Source organism: Metopolophium dirhodum, chromosome 3 (assembly GCF_019925205.1).
Source record: "Metopolophium dirhodum isolate CAU chromosome 3, ASM1992520v1, whole genome shotgun sequence".
Lineage (NCBI taxonomy): Eukaryota > Metazoa > Arthropoda > Insecta > Hemiptera > Aphididae > Metopolophium > Metopolophium dirhodum.
The window spans coordinates 8,340,742-8,358,278 of NC_083562.1; the positions used below are offsets into that span (position 1 = coordinate 8,340,742).

The window sequence follows — 17,537 nt, forward strand, 5'->3', positions numbered from 1 at the left end:
ATTTTATTTGCGCTTTTTGATTTCTATAGCTATGGGTATAATATATAGAGCCGAAGTCCGATGTGACGATGTATTATATTACTATGCTCGATTATTTATTATTGTACCTACTCGATTGTTATTGGCAACAGCATATAATATTTGTAATATTATCAAACGGCATGTTTTTGAATTATTACCGCGTCGTTCATCGGGTAACGCACAGTACATCCACTGATGGAACGTGATTAATAATATTTAATGTTATAAACCTGTTCTTTGCTATGATATACGTTGGGTAGTGTTGATAATCACTATTTTCACATATCTCGGGTACTCCTATTCCTTGAAGTAGGAAGCGATTTCTGGGAGAAAAATCTTTGATTGTCGGACTGTATCGTTGGTGACGGAAATACTGGTGATTTTCGTGAATCTCAAAATGTGTCCGAAATGAATCATCTTCCGGTTTATGCCCATGCTGTGTATTGACAGTTTTTGATCCAGAGACAAGTGGTTACTTGGATCGGATATAATATATATCTATAGAACAGCTGATTGTTCCAGTTTTCATGTAAATGTTAGTTGAATTTATAGGTACGTTTTTAGTCTAATGTATGTATATCACTTCCAGGTATAGGTACTTGGAATATCTGTTCCATCCTATTAATTTATGTATGTTCTGTTCTATTTTTATCGTATTCTTGTCACCCCCATAGGAGTGTCACTGTCTTCTTTCCTTCAACCAAAATAACTGATTAGTCCTCGAGCTAAGCTTTGGTCACGTTAATCTGAGCTTGGATTTTTTCTACTGCGCGTATTGTTTTCCAATTTCAAAGTGAAGAACCACACCTGAAAACAGATTGATTTTTACTTGGTTAAAAAGGTTTGCTATATATATATATAATTACTGCCAGATTATACCAGTCGGATTTTTAGCATTTTTATGCGTCTAACGTAAGTGACCCTGCGGTGCTATGCATATAATATGCGTCCTATCATTTAAAAAAAACTAACACATTTTTGATTAATGTCACAACATTAACATATTATGGTAAATGATTAGTCAAATCCAATAAGTTACATTAATAAACAAAAATAATATCTAATAAACAAATTAGTAAAAAATTAATATAAAATATATAAGTATTAATTTAGAGGCCTGGATAAATTTAAATATGAAAATATGTATAAATCACATCTTGTAAATTAAAGTTACGTGAATATAATTTACAGATTCAAAACAGATAAACTATATGAATTATTGTTCAAATTAGATATCGTGGTTAAACGTTATGTTATTGACGATTGTACAAATAATTTGTTTAAATCTACCGGAATCAAAAATGTATTCGAATACATTAAAAATTGCTTGATTATACCAAAATTTTCACGAATTAATGCTTAAATTCAAAAATTGTTTTTAATTAAAATAATAAATATTTTATTATTAGATTATGAGTGGTACGATGTAACTTTATATTTGACTTTGACGGCTTCTACAGTTATACAGTTTAATACCTACAAGAATAAAATTAACGAACCATCATAAATCATTTACTACCAGTGATTTTAATACATTTTGTCAACATTTGAACTTCAGGCACTCATAAAAAATTATTGTGGATTTATGCTTGACTTTTTTTTAATTTTCACTAATAGTAATACTTATGAGGAACGTTTTATTACATTTTTATGTTTTTCGACCATTCAAAAAAATTATTATCAAAAATAATTTAAAAAAACTAAATAAACTCGAAATTTTCTTATGTCTATATAAGTAGCTTAATATTTTAAAAATTGTGTAGTGCATAGAAACATAAACATTCAGTGAAAATTTCATGCATATACGGTGTTTTTTAGAAATGCGCTAAAAAAACCAGATTGTTTTTTTTTAAAAACTGGATTTGGGTAAAAATATCAGTTTTTTGTAATTTGTTGTTTTGTTTTTTTGACGCCGGAATTTTTTACTTATGACCCCCAAAATACTAACTAGATTCACTTTCCTACCAGAAAGTTTGTTGAAGAAAATCGAAACATTTTTAGTGTCCCAAAATGTGATGATGAATGCAAATAAAAAAAAACACACATCATTGTAAATTCAATACATTCATCCGCTCAGAATCTAAAAGTAAAATGTAATTATAATAATATGATATATCATAATATTATATTATTGCGTTTACGATTTGACTGATGTAATTTATTTATTATTATTATTCAATTTGTAATAATAGGTAATTGTAATAAATAATGATACAATACTGGATCGTCGTTCGTGCAGGAATCAAAGGAGCGTGACCTGTGCCTTATCATTCTGCCTTTGTAAATGCGATCTGTGTTTTTGTGTTTGCAGATAATCTATAAAACCATGTAAATTTCGTACAACATGCAATTGAAAAACACAATAAATAATGCGAGTTTTGATACTTATATAGTAATGTTATTGCAATCGAATTTATACGTTTTTTAGTACAATAAATATAATAACACCCGAGCTTTAATAATAACATAATAAATTATCTTTATGATTAACAAACGAAAATATTTTCTATAGATTATTAGCAATATTTTTGTTTTTTTTTTATTAAATATTGATTACATTTATCAAATTTTATCGTCTAAAATAAAACTGTTCTTTTTTATTTTTGACTAGTGATTTAAATTACCTCCCTACCTATATAGTTATATAATTTAATAAACTTAATTAGTAAAAAGAAAAATTTTCAATGAAATTTAGCATGTCATGATTCATATTATAGTTATCCACCTTCAAACCTGTTACAAATTATTATCAATTTAAATCCACTTACCTTACACTATGAGTGCCCCTTGTTGAATTTTGAACTGGGCTGTAATGTCTGTATAATTGATGACGAATGACTATCATTATAGAAATAAATCTGTTCGGTACATCTGAGGATTGTACATTGGATTTTTCACCGTGGTTAGAACTGTTACTATTTACCAAAACCATAATAAATATATGAAATCATTTTTCTATACTTTGGCGAGTATAGAATTCAATAAAATAAAAAAGTTACGATAGCGCTCATATCTAGCTCAATTCTAGCGCTCTAATTGGTTTATATTTACTGCAGAGTGCAGACACAATAATGTTCTAAAAGTTTAATTGTGTTATTCATGTTATTCACTTAATCATATTTGATAATACTACTCAATATTTTTAATAGTGAAAATATTATACATTTTATTCCTAGCTTAAAGATTAGGTGTATTGAAAATAAAAACCTTTTATTTTTAAGAATCGTAAATAATTTATAAAAACTATTAATAGGTTGAAATTATGAATGAACTATACTCATTCCAGATTTTCAGATTTGCCACTCGGTGGTACTTGGATGCCATACCCATTAGCCATATTTTATAATTTAGTTATTATACAGTTTGATGAAGGTTAGATAACTGGATGAACAGCTCATCTATGTCCAATCTAATTTTCATTTTTTGTTATACCTATTGTAAATTATCTATATGCATTGAACCCGAGATGGCGAGATGGTAACATAATATTATTATGATTCATATACATATATACACTATATACGAATACAATATAGTACTTTGTTCATAGTAGGTATACATTGATATCAGTCCAATAAAATTTTTTTAAAAAAATAGAGAAAACTTTTTTTTTCTCACAGGCATAACTTATTAATTAAATCATTGTTTGTCCATATATTATCATATTAATAATACAATAATAATAATTGCTTATATGCCGGGATATAATTGTATAACACCTTACATAATGTAGGTATATGCCCCGTTCAATGTGCTAATATGACCTTAAAATTTAAAAATTTAAAATTTAAATATCGTAATATTCGTAATAATGTAGGTATAGAAATAAAATTGTTGGTGTCAACTATAATTTAATATCTAAAAAACTAAAATATAAAATATCATATTTTGTTGTGACTAAAGAAACAAAAAAAAAGGTAGGCAAACATCTTCCATGTATGGGGACAGTAAAAACAATTGTAGCAATATACAAATATAGTAGGTAGGTAGTGCTTGTTGATAACAATTATAATACAGTTATAATTTTAAATAACTGTTACATAAAATATTAATCCATATAGGTAATGCGTTCATTAATCAATAAAATTGCCAATATTGATGAAAAAATAGTTCTTATCTATCTCAAAAAATAGAACAAAAATAAAAAAAAAACCACAAAAAATGACGACAAGTGTGTTATGGTGTTGTTTAATTTTATTTCGATTACATAAAGACATTGTATACGAAAACAATTTTGAGTATCGAGCGAAGACCCTATATTTTATGATATTATTGCTATCAAAATAATTTATTTTACTATTAGACATTAAAAATATAGTGGTTTGAATTAATTTCATCCAAAAAAAGTTCATTCGAAAACGTCAATCCGACATTGTGTGTAAATATAAGTTATAACAATATGTATACCTACTAAAAAAAAACAAATTTAGGAGAAGCAATGCCAACAGCAGAACTCTTTCTCCGATTCTCGATTTGACGTGGAATAACAATAAAAAAAATTGGGTACAGCACTACTGTACAGTAGTTGTTGAGCATGTCGTTGTTATATTTGAATTCAATGATAAACTATTGTATACGAAAAACGATTCTGAGTGGAGACGTTGTGTCATACTTGTATAAATAGTAAAGTTTAATAGTTAAACAATTCTGTTATAAGAATCTAAAATGGCTATAAAAAGAATGACTTTCCTGTGAATTTTTTTATTTGAAAGAGGTAGAAAAACTAGTTGGGAACCTTCTATTAAAATGTTTTATGTTAGCTATGAAAAGAAAAACTTTTATGAATTTCTAACTGTAAAATAATTTAATTTACAAAAAATTAAAAAATCATGGCTATTAATAGCTCAAAAAAGTCAAGCATTTGGCAAGTCTATAGGATTATTCTTTTTTGAACTACAACAAAATATAATTGATAGATGAAAATTCGTTAATTAACGGATGATAATCCAATATCGTAAACATTTTAAATTCAAACGCTCATAAAAAACCAATATTAGTTTCCGGTAAACTTTTTTTTTTGTTTAAGGTAGGAATACTTATGGGGAGTTTTCTATGTAAATGTTTATTGTTAGCTATGACAGGAAAAAACTTTTATGTATTTCTAACTGATAGATAGTTAGAACATTTTAAAAATTTTAATGAATTTTGTCAAAATTTTAAATTTAAATGCATGTAAAAATAATCTTGGCAATGTATCTTTAATATTTTTGAACATATATAACGAAACTTGCATGGACCCTAAGATTAAATTAAATGTTTCAGTTGCTTTTATGAATATATGACTTTATCAAATAATCAAAAAATCATTGAAAACATTTAAGGACGAATGGATTAACTCATTATAGCCAATTATGATTGTATTCAAAATAAGAAATACTAAAGCCCAGTCATTGTGATGAATTTATCAAATTGATCAGTTATCATAATGATATTATTATTATAATTATATACACATCTAATTTCCATTATAAATGACTGACTCCTAATAATGTAAATATTTGGTTAAAAATGAAATAATGAACAATAATATATGTCATGGAATTTAGTTGTACTTGATTTTGTGTAAGCATTGCATCAACCAAACGTTCTAAAATAAAAAGTTTCAACAGGCTTTACTTTACTCATACATATTAATATACTGGAAACGGGCAATCCATTCCAGAGAAAAAAAATGCTTTTCGTCAAATTGCTTTTTATTCTTTTCATTGGGAAATGTTTTGAAAACGTGATATTTGCTGCTGTAAGTATATATTACAAGAACTTACTATTCTATTATTATATTAATCAGTAGTTGTATGCTTTATAACTAATAAAATATACTCATATAAAAATAAATGCTTTTACATGGCTATATGTATAATAATTTTCAGTACAATCCATTGCTAACTTACACAATACGATTTCATAAAGTGTCATTTCAACCGAACTTCACTGGAAATTATACAATTGACAAGTATAGAGAAAAAGAATTCATTAACGGATTTCTTTCACTTGACTCACCACAAACAATAGACAAAGTAGGTAATTAATACAATTAAATATAAAAAAAGTAGATAGGTAATATACCTACAGTAAAAAATGTCATAATACTATAGAGCTTATATAATATATTATAGTAGTTATATCGAAAAGATTATATACGAATTGTTAACAATAATATAAATGGTAAAATATGGCTCATGATATATTTATTTGAGGATTAATTAATAATTTATCTATATGAACGACGATACAATATGACATGCGTGTAAACGTTTTTTAAAGATTGTCGTAGTATTTCAACGTTGTAATCCAGAAGGCGTGAACTGTGAGTATTTCCAATCATGGTCAATGACAGATCTTTGTCCTAAATTAAGGGACAAGAACCAAATATGGTCCAGTTGGTATGGAGCATTTGATCCGACGCCGATTTGTCCAGTAAAAAAAGTAAGAAATATTATCATCTTTACCTATATTATATTAATTGTATTAAATTATACATCTGAAGTTATGCTTTTTTTTAAATTTTTCCATCCTTTTTAATATGTCATAATATTATGATATTTAAAACTAGGATATAACAATGTTATGGATACAATAAGATTATATTTTACACTCATTATGATATATTATAGATTCTAAGCGATGAATGAATACGTTTTAAAATGATGTGTTATTATTTTTTTTTTTTGGTGCCTATAATATCACTTTTTTAACAGAAAAAATATTTCAACTTTGTAGGTGTCGTTTAGTAGCAAATTGAATCTAGTTGTTAAAAATATAAAAATTACCGCAAGGAAAACCAGAAATAACGGGAATATTAATAGAGAACACCATAGCAGTATTTGACCAAAAACGATTTTGTTGTAATTCAAAAATGATTAACCACATACCTAATTATACTTCAAATTATTACCGAATATTTTAACTATCAAATTATAGACATGACATGATGAAATTTAAAAAATATTTTGGTTCTCAAGCTGTATATACAGTGGTTTTCAACCGGTGTACCACGAGCATTTTCTAGACCCTACAGTCTAGAATCTAGACGATCCATGAATTTTTGAAGGTTTTTTTTAAAGTAGGTAGGTACAGCCTCGTATATCTAATTTTGTATAAACAATAAATAAAAAAAAGTATTTGATGAAGAAAAATGTGTTCACGTGTCGTGTTTAAAAAAGGATTGAAAACCACTGGGCACTGATTCACATAGGTAATATTAATTTGAAATGTTCAACTTTAAGATTCTGAGCTGAGCGAGGAAGCTAGTGGTTATACAATGTCGTTTATTTTTTTATTTTTTTCTATCCTGTTTATAACATTTCTACCAGGAGGAGTGCTTCGATTTCAACATAATATAGTGTCTTATCTTTTGGAAAATTGGATAAAAATGGTACTTTAGACAGGTCATTTAATGCCACGGGTAAAATCACCGATAAGTTACGAAAACCCGCTAGAAAGGGGATTTTAATTTCTAACGCTTTGTTTATCAGCATAGAAACGAATAAAAAATAATAATATTATAATAATTCAACTAATTATAAAAATATCAACTTTACAGGCTATAATAAATAATAACAATATAAAATATCTAGACTGACAAACCGTCTCCGCTCAGAATCGTTTTTCTTATACAATGATATTATATTATACTATATTATATTATTGGATTCAACTTTAATACAATCCATTATACATTGACCCACTTGTAACCTACTGTACAGCGGAGTGACATCCACTACCCATTTTTTTTGTTTTATTTTGTAATATTTTTTGTTTAGGCAATAAGCTTGAACAGTAAGATTGCTTACATGAAAATAAAGTTTCAAAAACATTATATTAACATTAACAGTAATATTAATGACATACTTGAAAATATCGTGATGAAATACATAATATTATTTAATATTTTATTTTATCGGTACTCATTTATTGGATATTGCAATTTAACCTAGTAATTAACATTGAATATTTAGGTGGATTCTTTTATAAGAAATGGAACTATTGATTTTGCTCAAGCAGTTCGATGGTATCCTGATGTCGTTAACTATCAATGGAAAGTGACGCAAAAGTTTTATGCCGGTGAACGTTATATAGGTACTTACACATTTGAAGTATCAGTGTTTGGCTACAGGAAAAGAAACAAAAAACCATCAAAACAATAAAATGTAATATCATTTCAAGTATTTTAGTATTTTGAAATTTATTTAACCATTACCGTACTATATCATTTTATTAAAAACCACACTTACAACTATTTATATTCTGAAACTAAGTAATATAATATATTTTTATCATCTTATTATTATTTGTGTGTGCTTACATAATTTAGCTTGGAACAATGGTGTTATTATACTCATTATTAATATTAATAAAATAAACTTAATATCGTTTGTTGTACGTTTCATTTGAATACAATTTATATCTGGTTTATTATATACGTAAATTGAACGTATATAAATACGATAGGTATACGCCACATATTTATTAATTTATAATAATAAATAAATTTTTAGTTTTTTGAAATAGTTTGCGTAGGTACGTATAATAATGGTATTAATGGTCCCTATATTGAAAAATATGTAGACATTTTAAAATGTTTATGGAAAAACAATATATTGTTAAATATTCCAATAATATATCAGTTTAACGCGATAAAATAAAATATTATAGTCGAAATGCATACCACGATATAAACTATAAATAAATATGGGTAGTTACCAATTGGTCAGGGAATTAACGGAATTTTATAACAATATATTATGTGACCATTTAAATGTTATTAAAAAAAAAATAACCATCTTATTAACATTTTATCTAGGTGACGGCTGTCACACAGTTCAGAGAATATTTTATGTTATGTGTGATGTATTATTACAGTAATACCTATCTACAATAAGCTGAATAAAATGTAATTGTTTCAAATTTTCCCTGCTCCCGTAGTCCAGTATTTCATTCTATTTTAATAGTTTTATACGCATTTACCATTAGAAGTAACGCAGTTAAAAAAAATATGGATATTTTAAGTTTTGTTTAATTTATTACAATATACATATTACTATGACTTATTGTAGGCATACTTTATAATATATGTATATTATATATTTCTTACTACATACGATAAATTTCATTATTATATCAAATGCAAGAAAATATTCAAAACAATGACAAAAGTATTGGGAGAACTCATCATCTAATAAATTAAAAAAGTACTGAAAAATTGGACATTACCCAAAACTTTCACAGACGACCACAAAAATATCACTTATAACAAAGTTTTTTTGTTAAAACCCTGTATCTTTAACTCTTATATTTTAAATCCAAATTTTATACCATGTTCAGTGAACCTCCCGGTGAACTCTTGGTCACTGAAATCTTTTCCGCAATTCAGAGAATTCAATTCGTAGAATGTTTGTAATTTGTTCTCGATAAAACGTCTGCTTTTAAAGGTGCGTCCGTTAGAGGTTGGTTCACAGTAATTTCATTAGTGTAAATGTACACAATGTTAATTTACTTTGAATCTTGAAGCCTATTTTTATGTCAAAAAAAAGTAATTAAATAAATAGCACAGCTATAAAAATTTAACACGTTATAAGAAAATTAACGTAATAAAAAAAATATTAAATTTATAAAACTCGAAATGCATTATACGCAGTGGCGCACCCAAGGGAAGGGGAGCTTTGGGGCTTAAGCCCCCCCCCAAAAAATTAAATTATACATTATCATAGCAAATATAATAGTATAACAATGATAAATGGTAATGTTATATTTTCAAATTTTTTTATGTTAGATACACACATATATAATAATAGTTCAATATTACGCGATAAGGTTTGTGGGAATCGCCGATTTCTTACTTCGTTGAAAATTACTTTTGATTTATAAATATTAGTGATTAGCGATTATGTAGGATCGACTTTGATAAGTAACTACGATAACAATGATAGTTATGCCTTTCGACTGTCTGTCGTGGCATGAAAAACTCGTTTAGATAATTCAGTCTGTTCGATTTTTTTCTTTGTGATAGCTATGTCGAATGTGCTTATGTGTAAAAAAAAGCTGAGTTAAAATGAGTCAAAAACGAAAGAAACCTGAAGTTGGTACTAGTAGTACTCTTCTTAATTATATTAGTATTAAACCAAAAATTTCAACAATCAATGAACCGCCCAGTCCAGGAAACTTAAATTTTAAATTGATTTAGTAATAAATATAATTATAAATATTAAATACATACAAATATAATATTATATGGTGATAATAAATAAAAGTGATTACAATTTAAAAATTAGTTTAAATTGTTTACTTGTGTGTAATTATCAAGCCCCCCCCCCCCCAAACCAAAATTCTGGGTGCGCGCCTGATTATACGTCTTATCATCGTACTTATCTAGTTGGTTTAATAAAAATTTCAGATACAACACATATACAGTATAGAACCTTGATTGTCCAAACCTCTGTTATCAGGATTAAAAACCCTCTATTATCTGAACAAATGCAATTTACATATCCGAACGCTCTGTTATCCTAACATTAAAAAGCTTTATTGTAATGCTCGTACACGCAATCACCCGTATTACATGTAGTTATGTAGTTATGTATATAATAATTAAATCATATAATTTATTATGTAGCTATATGTATTTTTGTGATGAACATAGTATTAAATATTATGTATATTAAATTCCCAGTATCCAAACTTTTACGTTTCCAAACTAGATGTGATCCCTATATTAGGTCGGACAACCGAGATCCTACTGTAGAGTGTGTGATTAATTTAAATTCCTGAAAAGAAAAATATTAAATTATTTGTCATATCAAAATTTTATCAATCGCACTTCAATTTTATTCACGTATAGATAAGAAGGGAATTTCAGTTATATTTGTTTAAAACACGCAAAAAAAATCAGGAAATCGGTATAATATGGCAATGTTTGACAATTACAGCAAAATAACAGTAATTTTGTATTATTCTGGTCCTGTGCCGTTCCGTCTGAACAGATATGAATTACATTTATATAGATATTATGTTATATTTGTACCAACATATTTTAAAGTCATAAATATATATTTTACACGCAGTCATGATAATATGAATAGTGCATAAATTTTACAACTTCAAGCAACAGTATTAATACATGGGGCTATTATAGCAAGAGAATAATGGCAACAATTATAAAAATGATGTTTTATCCTATATTTATTGGAGCACTTGTCATCAACGTTATGTCTATAGTAGGTATTTGTTTTTATATAATGCGTATAGTTACTATATTTTTAGAACAAATCTGGAAGCAGTATTACAATTGCATAACACATAGTTTTATGGTAAAATAATGAATTCAAAATAAGGTTAAGTTAATAGTTTTAATTGAAAGAATAAATGATTTTCATAGGTGATATTTTTGAGAAAGAATCTCATAATCTTATCATAATTGAATTGATAATTTTAACTAACCATATAATTAGAGCATTAATTAGAATAAACAGTATATTTTATTTGCTATCTTTAAGTTACGCACTTGAATTTTAAAGCTATGAATAATAAATTGTATGAATTAGAAGATATTTCAAATTATATGGGAGCAAAGTCTTATCTGCACATAACTGTAGGGTGACCATTTTTATAACAAAAAAAAAAAACGGGACAAACAGTTTTAGGTAGATACTCTTAAAAAAAAAACCAATCATTTTTAATACATTTTATATTTTAAAATTTTAAAATAATGTTTAATATTTTAATAAATTAAGTCTTGTGTGGATTAGTTTTTTTAAATCATTACAGGAATATTTTTTTAAATTATTTTTGAGAATTATAATTGCTTTGATAATAGGTACAAGAAAGCTATTTTTTTCGCCTGTCCATAACACGTTTGTGGTAGAAAATATTTTCTCTATTGCTGCATTAGTTCCTGGCATTACTATTTACTAGAGAATATTCTAAAATCTTCCAAAAGTTATTGATAAATATATTTTTATTTTTTATAATCGTGTAGAAACCACACCATCTTTCTTACCGTAGTTATATATTATATTGTTGTGTTTTTATTTCTTTGATTAATTTTCTTTTACAAATAACAATATTGAATAGTATAGTAATATGGAGATAGCGGGATTAAAACGGGATTATCTTCTAAAAACGGAATAAAAAGCACCCCGTTTGATGTTTGTCGGAAAGATGGGATGATCAAAATGGGGACAAACTCGTTTTAAACTTGACGTATGGTCGCCCTACAGGCTACATTACTTAGCCGGTCAACAATTTCTGCATATTAATATACAATATTTGTGTTCCATTATTATTTTTAGTATAATCCTATGTTAACATACACTCTGCGTTTTAAAAGACTGGAAGTACATCCTAACTTCACTGTTGAGTCTTATACGATCGATCGATACAAAGAAGGAGAATTTATAAATGGCCAAATTACAATCAATTCGAAAAAACAAATTGACAAAGTAAGCACAAATAAAACCACGACTGAGATCAAACTCTATATTAAATTACAAAAATACTTCATAAAATCAATTTCATCATTTATACTATAATGTTGTTAAATTATTTTATGTGTTTTGGACGTTTCGATTAATTATTAAAACTATATAAAATAACTGATAATAATAGCACGTCAAATAATTATATTTTAATTTTTAAGGCAGTAGTGGTATTTTATCGTTGTGACCAAGATGGTATTAACTGTGAATACTTCCAAATGTGGACATTAACAGGCCTTTGCACTAAATTAAAGGAAAAGAATCAAATATGGTCCCGATGGTACAATTCGTTTGATCCACCTATGGTTTGTCCATTAGATAAAGTAAGGAAGTTTTATTAAATTGTATGCTAATTACAATTTAATGAATATAATTAGTCACATATTTAAGAGAAATTTTGGTATCCTTTGATTAAGTCTTCACGATGGATATTATGCTCCTAAAAAAATTGGTGGGAGGAAGTTCATAAAAATAGTTAGACATGTATTTAATATTATGTAAAAGTGAGTAGTAAAAATGGTATTTCGTCGTCTTCACCAATGACATTACTAATATATCCGCGTTAATAAAAAGTGAAAAAAAAAATGTAATTCATATTTTACCTTATTGCACTGGATGATCAACATTTGTCTTATCTTAAAATCTTATCTTTGATGACGGGTCGTAATTTTGTTATTATAAATATTGTTGACCGATTGTCTACCTATATTATTATTTAATTTAATCTAATAATAATTAAGTTATTACCGACTTTCATAAGTAATTTGATAAATGATAAATTTATGTTGCTGCATAGACATATAAAACAACGCTAGATAGCAGACTACAAGATATATTGATGAAGTTAGCAGCCATATGCCAACTAGCCAATGCTTACAATAATATAATATGTGTGATGCATTCGGGTAGTATTTTGTTAATCTATTTTCTCTCTAATTTTGTCCGACTTGGGACTGCCCACGATTGGTACACCGAAAACTATTTGAATCTATCATATTATATTACAAGTAGAAAAAAAATTACCAATATAATTTTAATGTTTTATAAATTTAATAATTATATATAATATGATATCATTAAAAAAAATACTGATCATCACAAGGATACTCATCATCGTCTTTTCTCAGTATCTTTTTTTGTAACAATGATTTATCGTTGAATTCAATTTTAACACGTTTAATACACCAACCTACTCAACAAGTAAAATGTTCAACTATAATTTATGCAAAACTATGAACAGGCAGATACTGAATGTTCGTTAATTGAACGTAAGATATGCAAATGGAATAAAAAAATATCAAAAATTACAAAATATGCATTGGAATAGGTATAATTGTTATTTTTCTCCAAAAAATTAACAGCATTATACTATAATTATTGTTATGTATATAATATCATATATATTATGTATAATTTTTAAATACAGGTATTATAACATGAGATTAATCTATAATAATAACTTTTTTCATTTAGGGGACTTATCGAATAAAAAATGCAACTGTTGATATTGGCCCAGCACTACTGTTGTATCCTCAAGTAACCGATTACCAATGGAGAGTAGTTCAAAAGTTCTACTCTGATGATATATTTATCGGTAGTTACATGATGGAACTTTATTTATTTGGCTACAGAAAAAAAATGAAGTCCATTTTATAACTATAACAATTTATAATAAGTTATTTATTAAAATTTAACTACAATAATAAATATAAACAAATTCGTAGTAGGTATTCATTCTTGGTATTCATCCATTACTGTTTAATATATATATATAATTATATTGATTTACAAAAGTCGTTTAAATATAAATATTATATTCTCGTAAATAAACAAAAATATTTTTTTTTATTAAAATTGCTGTTTATCTATCCAGTCACCTACAGTTGTATTACGTACGTCACGTCGGTGTCAATTATACTGTTTTAACGTGTTCGTATAGTATTAACTAACTGCCTCAGATGCTCATTACTAGGGCTGGGATTTGTATGTAAATACATATTTTTAGTGAAACACGATAAATTAATTATTGCAAATGATAAATTCGTTTCACGTGATTTGCAATAAAATAAGACATATTTTATTTTACATATTTTTACATATTTCGTCATAAATACATATTTTTACATACTTTGTAAAATTTTCGTTTTTATTTACATATTTCGTAAATTTTGAAAATTTCAGTGGTTTAGTAATATTATAATAGTATTTCGATAACGGTATTCAGAAAATTGTAAGTGTATAATGCATATAGGAAATAAGTAGGTTAAAATAAATAATATTAATAACTTGATTTTAGTTTATCTTATCTGTTTCTGTTCGATAACCATACCTTAATGATGTTAACCGATAACATCTTGTGATGTAGAACGCTCTTTTAGTAGGTATAAGTCAGTGTAAGACCAAATCGCCGTTCATTTAATTTTGAAAATTTAAAACAATATATGGTTTGTCATTGTTTCCCTTACAATTGATTAAACATCAATTTATTGTATTTTTTTAAATTTTTCTTTGTACAAAATTTTTATTTTATACTACATATTTTTTATTTTATACTACATATTTGGCAATTTTAATTACATATATATGTACATATTTTTGGTTTTTCATTACATATAAATCCCAGCCCTACTCATTACATACAATATCAATTTATTATTTTATTACGTATAAATATTTTCATCTTACAAACTATAGTAGGTATCCGCTTTTTAACTATAAACAATTTCCGACCGAAACAGTATCCTCGAGTGACACAAAAGCTCAACGCTGGTGATAAATTTGTACGAAAGTTACATGTTAGAGCTAGCATTATTTGGGTACAGAAAAATAATCAATGATAAAACTTTAAGGGAACTTTATAGTTTTATTGAAATGAAAATCTTAACTTTTACAACTTCAAACGACAGTATTAATACACGGAGCTACACTCTAGCTATACAGGCTACAGTAAGAGAAAAATGGCCATAAATATAAAGATGATGTCATATTGTCTGTTGTAGGTATTTATTATTATATAACGAGTATACCTAGTTACTATTTTTTTTTTTAGTATACATCAGTAAGTAATATACTCGTTGTCTGAAAAGTAATATGATTGACGATTGTATAAGACATAATTGTACGGTATAATAATGATGTATATAATGTTAAGTTAGTAGTTTAAATTTAAAATTAATAACGACAATACATTTTCACTATCCATAGGTATCACAATATCAGAACGAATGATTTTCTCATTTTCACAAAACAATAAAATGTAATATCATTTCAAGTATTTTAGTATTTTGAAATTTATTTAACCATTACCATACTATATCATTTTATTAAAAACCACACTTACAACTATTTATATTCTGAAACTAAATAATATAATATATTTTTATCATCTTATTATTATTTGTGTGTGATTACATAATTTAGCTTGGAACGATGGTGTTATTATACTCATGATAAATATTAATAAAATAAACTTAATATCGTTTGTTGTACGTTTCATTTGAATACAATTTATTTATATCTGGTTTATTATATACGTAAATTGAACGTATATAAATACGATAGGTATACACCACATATTTATTAATTTATTATAATAAATAAATCTTTAGTTTTTTGAAATAGTTTGCGTAGGTACGTTTAATAATGGTATAGATGGTACCTAGGTATATTGAAAAATATGTAGACATTTAAAAATGTTTATGGAAAAACAATATATTGTTAAATATTCCAATAATATATCAGTTAAACGCGATGAAATAAAATATCATAGTCGAAATGCACACCACGATATAAACTATAAATAATTATTGGTAGTTACCAATTGGTCAGGGAATTGATGGAATTTTTTAATAATATATTATGTGACCATTTAAATGTTATTAAAAAAAAAATAACCATCTTATTAACATTTTATCTAGGTGACGGCTGTCACACAGTTCAGAGAATATTTTATGTTATGTGTGATGTATTATTACAGTAATACCTATCTACAATAAGCTGAAAAAAATGTAATTGTTTCAAATTTTCCCTGCTCCCGTAGTCCAGTATGTCATTCTATTTTAATAGTTTTATACGCATTTACCATTAGAAGTAACGCAGTTTAAAAAAATATGGATATTTTAAGTTTTGTTTAATTTATTACAATATACATATTACTATGACTTATTGTAGGCATACTTTATAATATATGTATATTATATATTTCTTACTACATACCATAAATTTTATTATTATATCAAATGCAAGAAAATATTCAAAACAATGACAAAAGTATTGGGAGAACTCATCATCTAATAAATTAAAAAAGTACTAAAAAATTGGACAATACCCAAAACTTCCACAAACGACCACAAAGATATCACTTATAAGTTATAACAAAGTTTTTTTGTTAAAAAACTTACTCCTTTGTGATGTTTCTCAAAGTTGTATAAGAGCTATATCATTTTTTGGAATGATTGAACGTGTGTACACTCTATTTTCAGCGTCTACAAAATGATGGGATATTTTAAAAAAAACACTGCTCTATAGTGTTAAAAAAGTGGACAGCTTGGGAAAGTAGATATAAATGTGTTAAATCGATCAGAGATCAACTACCTGAGGTACTAAATGCTTTAGAAGAAGTAGGTGAATGCTCTAATGATCCAAAGTCAGTGAGTGAAGCAAAATCAATTATAGATGAATTGATGAGTTTTGAATTTGTTTTAAGTCTGGTAATCTGGCATGATATTTTGGGTCAAGTTAAAATTGTAAACAGAATTTTACAAGATCCTAAAATGGATTTAGATGCATCGGCTAGCAGCTTAGGGAGTCTTATCATTTTTCTAGAAAAATATCGTACAAATGGATTTGAAAACGCCAAATTGGTTGGAATAGAAATCGTTGAATCTATTGGTGGAACTGCTAACGGAAAAAAGACCAAGAAAGAAAAAAAAATGTTCAACTACGAAAGTAACGATGAATATACAATTAGTTCAGAAGAAGAATTTCGTCGTGATTACTTTTTGATTCTAATTGACCGTGATACGGAAGCATTGAGAGTACGAT

General features: G+C 26.5%; 2 protein-coding genes across 2 annotated transcripts; both read left to right on the forward strand.

Moving 5' to 3' along the window:
* The first annotated feature begins 5,568 nt into the window (after positions 1-5,568).
* On the forward strand, positions 5,569-8,371 carry LOC132942095 (uncharacterized). The gene is made up of 4 exons (XM_061010400.1): positions 5,569-5,761; positions 5,892-6,038; positions 6,286-6,447; positions 7,980-8,371. The coding sequence occupies exons 1-4, from the start codon at positions 5,693-5,695 to the stop codon at positions 8,166-8,168; spliced, it is 567 nt and encodes a 188-aa protein (XP_060866383.1). The 5' UTR covers positions 5,569-5,692; the 3' UTR covers positions 8,169-8,371.
* Positions 8,372-11,101: 2,730 nt separating this feature from the next.
* On the forward strand, positions 11,102-14,228 carry LOC132940084 (uncharacterized). The gene is made up of 4 exons (XM_061007497.1): positions 11,102-11,234; positions 12,309-12,458; positions 12,656-12,817; positions 13,968-14,228. Exons 1-4 carry the CDS (start codon positions 11,163-11,165, stop codon positions 14,148-14,150), a joined length of 567 nt encoding a protein of 188 aa, XP_060863480.1. The 5' UTR covers positions 11,102-11,162; the 3' UTR covers positions 14,151-14,228.
* The last annotated feature ends 3,309 nt before the right edge of the window (positions 14,229-17,537 follow it).

Coding starts and splice junctions, on each gene's coding strand:
- LOC132942095 (XM_061010400.1), top strand. CDS start 5,693: ATGCTTTTCGTCAAATTGCTTTTTATTCTTTTCATTGGGAAATGTTTT. Junction 5,762..5,891: donor AAAACGTGATATTTGCTGCT/GTAAGTATATAT, acceptor AATAATTTTCAG/TACAATCCATTGCTAACTTA. Junction 6,039..6,285: donor CACCACAAACAATAGACAAA/GTAGGTAATTAA, acceptor CGTTTTTTAAAG/ATTGTCGTAGTATTTCAACG.
- LOC132940084 (XM_061007497.1), top strand. CDS start 11,163: ATGGCAACAATTATAAAAATGATGTTTTATCCTATATTTATTGGAGCA. Junction 11,235..12,308: donor TCATCAACGTTATGTCTATA/GTAGGTATTTGT, acceptor TATTATTTTTAG/TATAATCCTATGTTAACATA. Junction 12,818..13,967: donor TGGTTTGTCCATTAGATAAA/GTAAGGAAGTTT, acceptor TTTTTCATTTAG/GGGACTTATCGAATAAAAAA.